General features: G+C 31.1%; 1 protein-coding gene across 1 annotated transcript; it reads left to right on the forward strand.

Annotated features, from left to right (window-relative positions):
* The first annotated feature begins 2619 nt into the window (after positions 1-2619).
* On the forward strand, positions 2620-3645 carry LOC130946282 (protein BIC2-like). Its single transcript, XM_057874958.1, has one exon. The coding sequence runs from the start codon at positions 2900-2902 to the stop codon at positions 3338-3340; it is 441 nt and encodes a 146-aa protein (XP_057730941.1). The 5' UTR covers positions 2620-2899; the 3' UTR covers positions 3341-3645.
* The last annotated feature ends 2091 nt before the right edge of the window (positions 3646-5736 follow it).

The following is a 5736-nucleotide window of genomic DNA, read 5'->3' on the forward strand; positions in this document are numbered from 1 at the left end:
AAAGACACCATAACATTTTTTAATGGCAACAACATTTTTATACATGCTACTAATTAAGTGATGTTTTATATTATCATTTCAGCGGAACAACTAAACAGTGCCTCAACCTCCATTAATAAATTAATACGGAAAAGATGGAGTTGCAACAATTATTCGTTATTATCCAATTGCTGCTACAATATCCGCATTTTTTCTCGACTAATTGAATTAAAAATAAAAAAAATAGAGCAAGTTAAAAGGATGTAACCTGCATGAAGGAGATTGAGGAGCTAAGCATGAGTTGCTACCATAACCGGTATGAGGAAATGAAAAAAAGATGATTAATGTCATTTTCAATGTGCCCTAGGACCCAGCGGGATTATACTAATTTGTGGAAAAGTGAACTAACTCGCTCTTAACTAACTCTTGGTCTTGCTAATTGTATAACAGTACACATACACTGATGTCCACTTTTTCCTCAACTTATGATTATAATTTTTCTTTTTGGACATTTCCCATCAAGTCTCATTCTCATAGTTAATGGGCCGTACGCAGCAACTTGTTCTGGCCCAATTATAGCAGAAGGCAAGTTTTCTGTCGGCCTAAAAAAAAGGCCCTCCATTTGTAACTTGTTTGGCCCTGGCCCAACCTACTACTAAGATAAATATTTGATGGTTCGAAACCTCCCTTGTGCAGCAGTAACGTATTAGTACTTTTAAATGGAGATCAGATTCGCAGAAATCTAAAAAATATTGTGAGTAATTAAAAAAATAAATAAATAAATATTTGATCAAGACAAAAACAAAAAGATAAATATTTGATGAGAGAAAAATGAACATTTTGCAGAATATTCAAGAAAAAAAGGATAAATATTTGCAGTTGAGGCTAGTTGAACTTGAAATATCAGACCATGGTATTGGTACCTCTTAGGCGGCTCTTATGCACCTGGTGGTATAACTGTATCAGAATCCATAGTTAATGCGTGGTGTGTGTACTGTGTAGGGTCTGTTTATATTATATAATATAATTAATACATTTATTAATAAAGTTGCTATGAATAGTATAGTGGTGTAGGATTTGAATAATATGTATTGAGTTTAATTTATTTCTAAATTTTCGTTATTCAATTTATTTAAAGTAATTCACCTTATAAAACTAAATATAAGTTGGTTTTTTAATTAATTAATTAATTAATTAATTAATTAATAATAATAATACACTTCTTTTTATCGAAGATAATAAGAAAAATAAACGAGAATTAAATACATGACTTCAAATTCAAATAAAATACAGAACACTCAATTATTAAATTGAAGGATCAACGGTAGTCATATTCAAACACTTAATAACAGCCAACACTGTTATTTGGATATATGACTATATGTGGAATAATATGGAGTGTGCTCTACTAACATGCTAACATACTATTATTGTTGTTGAATCATAATTAGTGTAACATACTAACATGTAGTTTTTTTTTTGGGTAGACACTAACATGTAGTTCGTTATAGTGATAGATTACTGTTCTTTTAATCGGGGTCTAGAATTCAAATGCTTAAATATAAAAAACTAAGATTAAAATTTACATGATGTGAAATTATTAATAAAAATAATATTAAATAATTTGATATATTTAATTAAATTATTATTTAACAATTTGATTATCAAATTTATATAAATATACGTGAATTTTCAAACAAACAAAAAATAATAGTATTAAATTTGAAATAGAACAAAAAAAATTGCAACTATTTTGACGACAAATGACAAAACGGTGATACATGAAGCAAAACGACAATGTCAGAAAGCCATATTATACGGTGCAAGTTTCAAAGTTGCATCCATGGTAACATGGCCAAATTCTGAGGATGGCTTTATGCCAACCTAGCCCCCTCATATAGAGAGAGCAAAATACCATATAAAAGAGAAAAATAATTAAATTAATAAAGAAAAATATCTGGTTGGTTTCAAAGGGCCGCTCTCACTCATGTCCACATCTTTCTCATCAAAATCAATTCCCATTAATGTTATTAATACAATAACCCTAAATCATAAATCAATAATAAAATCCAAAGAAAAATAAATTGCATGTTCGGTCCTCCTCACAAATAAAATAAAAGAAATATAATATTTTTTAAATGCATATAAAATTTGTATTATGATTAATTTTTATATATACATAGTATATTCAAATCAAAAGAATAAAAAAATTATGTAATAAAAAGTTTTAAAAAGTTATACAAACATCAATTTTTGAAAATAAAACCTATTATAATATGAAAATAGTTGTTAATATTATTATCATATTAAATTACATATATATTACATTCTTTAAATAAATATTTTTTTAAATTTATTTTAAAAAAATACTAAGAGACGAGTAAATTTTGTGATTTGTAATTATTAATTAATTATTATTAATATTTTTAATATTATTATATTTAATAATATAAAATTATTTAATTTTTTATTAATTAAATACTAACTAAATTTTAATAAAAATATTGACTTTCTAAATTTTTTCTTAGTTAATACGAGATACTTGTACACCGGAGTTGGGTGTAAAGTAAAAGAGAAAATGTTTTTGTTTGATGGTATGCTAATATAAGTATACGTACATGATAACTAAACCACACAATGGGTTTTGTTGAAACCATGAGCGAGACGTAGAAAGCTCAGACGCCATAGAAAAGCATGTAAGTGACGTGTACCCTAAACACCCCACTCGATCCATATTATTTCTTTGTTATTTCATCACATTGCTTCTAAATCTTTTATTCACAAATCACCACACATACATAAACAACCAACCTTACCTTAACTAACTAACCACCATTTCCATCTCAAGAACGAAGAAGCACGCATCATCATATATATCATCACCACCTTGCTGGATCTCACTACTTATATTATTGTTTCAATGGAAGAAAACAAGAAATTGTCCCACCACATGCCTACATGGAACACCACAAGGAACCCCACTACTTCACAAATAGTTCTTCCTCCTCCCAACAATTACGATAAGATAATTACCACCACAAGAAGAGCATCTAGGTCTCCCAATTATGACGAGGATGATGAAGAAGACGAGGACGAAGAGGAGCGCGAGGAGACAGGAAGGGAGAGGCTGAAGAGGCACAGAGAAGAAGTGAAGGGAAGGGTTAAGATTCCAGAAGACTGGGGACAAGAGAAGATGATGAAGGAGTGGATCGATTACACCACTTTCGATGCTTTGTTTGCTCCTCACAGAATGATTGTTACTGCTCGTGATGCTCTCATTGCCGATGCTCGTAAAACTACTTCTTCTTCCTCATCAACGCCTCCAAGATCGTCTCAGAGATTAAGGATATATTCACAGTAGTTAATTAATTAATTACCTTGCTTCATTCACATTTTTAATTACATACTATGTGTTTTTCTTCACATACCCTAGTGAATTATTCCACCTTATTTTTAATTGATGGTTATTTTTCACATTTTGTAATTCATTATTTCAGAATAAAGGGAGAAGAAGAACTACTCGTCAATATTCTTTTTCTAGCTATACACGACCAAATATAAGAAAAGAAAACTCTTTATGTCATTTGCTGCATATTTATATGTATGTAATTATTTCTTTGTATAAAATTATACATAATTTTCTGGCTATGGACCGGGAACACCTTTATGAGGAAATTAAACTTCTTAATTATTAGATTTATATTAATTGGGCGATCATATTTGTTGTTCACTTTCACTTGTTTTAGATCTATCCAAAGCTAGCTTGGCACCTAATTAATTAAAGGGATAATGAAGAAAAAATTAACTTTATCATGGCTTGGACCTTATAATTGCCTGGATTATTAAATGTTCTTCTTTTTTGATCTGGTTAATCATGCTGTTTATTATTATAATCTACACATATATTGATCAATTAAGAGTTAAGACTTAAAAGCTAAATTCACATACATTATATGTTATGGTTTACAATTGATTCATATAAATTAAGATGGTGCTTTTAGAGTATATTCTGTGTCTTTTTCTTTTTGCAATTGACTCATATAAATTAAGATGGTATTTTTAGAGTATGTTCTTTGCCTTTTTTTTTTTCTGGAATATATAAAATCTAGATTCTGACTTTGGTTTGTTTATCTTCTCTTTAGTTTTTTATGGTATTTTTTAATTTAGTAAGTTAAAAACTAACTTGTTATAGATTTAAATTCAATTTACAGATAGGGGCCTGCTACACATACAAGTAAAAAGGCCGTACAAGTTTTACAAGTTATCAGCCCAAACTTCATTAACACGTGCATTAACTCATTTTGAATGGAGCGTAACTACACGCGCCCCACTCAAACGGTTCTCTTCGTTTTCTTCTTCTTCTTCTCTTCTTCGTCTTCTTCTTCCTCTTCCTCTTCCTCTTCCTCTTCCTCTTCTTCTTCGTTTTTTTTTCGATTTTCATGGTTTCTGAAATTTTTCTTATTCTTCTTGCTGCACGTTCTTCTTCCTCTTACTCTTCTTCTTCTCCTTTTCTTTCGTTTCTGCACGTTCTTCTTCCTCGTTTTCCTCTTTTTCTTCTTCTTCTTCATTTACGTCTTTTCTCTCTGTTTTCTCGTTTTTTTCGATTTTTCATGGTAAAATCGTTTTTGAAGAAGAAGAAGCAGCAGAAGATGAGGAGGAGAAAGAGAAAGAGTTCTGAATTATGCATGATTTACAGGTACTATAATATGAAGTGGTGATCCAGATAGATTGGAACCCATATATGACGGTCTGCATAGAGATCTGCATAATACACCCAAACACAGACTATAAATACACCCGATAACAAATTAAATTTACACCCCTGCTGCAGATTTTAACCCAACACTACCTGAAAGCCACTTGTTGTCCACAAGACCAAAATTAATTAAACTCTCTCTGGTGTATTCAAAATGTCTGATCTACAGGTACTATAATATGAAGTGGTGATCCAGATAGATTGGAACCCATATATGACGGTCTGCATAGAGATCTGCATAATACACCCAAACACAGACTATAAATACACCCGATAACAAATTAAATTTACACCCCTGCTGCAGATTTTAACCCAACACTACCTGAAAGCCACTTGTTGTCCACAAGACCAAAATTAATTAAACTCTCTCTAGTGTATTCAAAATGTCTGATCTACAGGTACTATAATATGAAGTGGTGATCCAGATAGATTGGAACCCATATATGACGGTCTGCATAGACATCTGCATAATACACCCAAACACAGACTATAAATACACCCGATAAAAAATTAAATTTACACCCCTGCTGCAGATTTTAACCCAACACTACCTGAAAGCCACTTGTTGTCCACAAGACCAAAATTAATTAAACTCTCTCTGGTGTATTCAAAATGTCTGATTTACAGGTACTATAAGATGAAGTGGTGATCCAGATAGATTGGAACCCATATATGACGGTCTGCATAGACATTTGCATAATACACCCAAACACAGACTATAAATACACCCGATAAAAAATTAAATTTACACCCCTACTGCAGATTTTAACCCAACACTACCTGAAAGCCACTTGTTGTCCACAAGACCAAAATTAATTAAACTCTCTCTGGTGTATTCAAAATGTCTGATTTACAGGTACTATAATATAAAGTGGTGATCTAGATAGATTGGAACCCATATATGACGGTCTGCATAGACATCTGCATAATACACCCAAACACAGACTATAATACACCCGATAACAAATTAAATTTACACCCCTGCTGCAGATTTTAACCCA

The sequence above is a fragment of the Arachis stenosperma genome, chromosome 8 (genome assembly GCF_014773155.1).
Source record: "Arachis stenosperma cultivar V10309 chromosome 8, arast.V10309.gnm1.PFL2, whole genome shotgun sequence".
Classification (NCBI taxonomy): domain Eukaryota; kingdom Viridiplantae; phylum Streptophyta; class Magnoliopsida; order Fabales; family Fabaceae; genus Arachis; species Arachis stenosperma.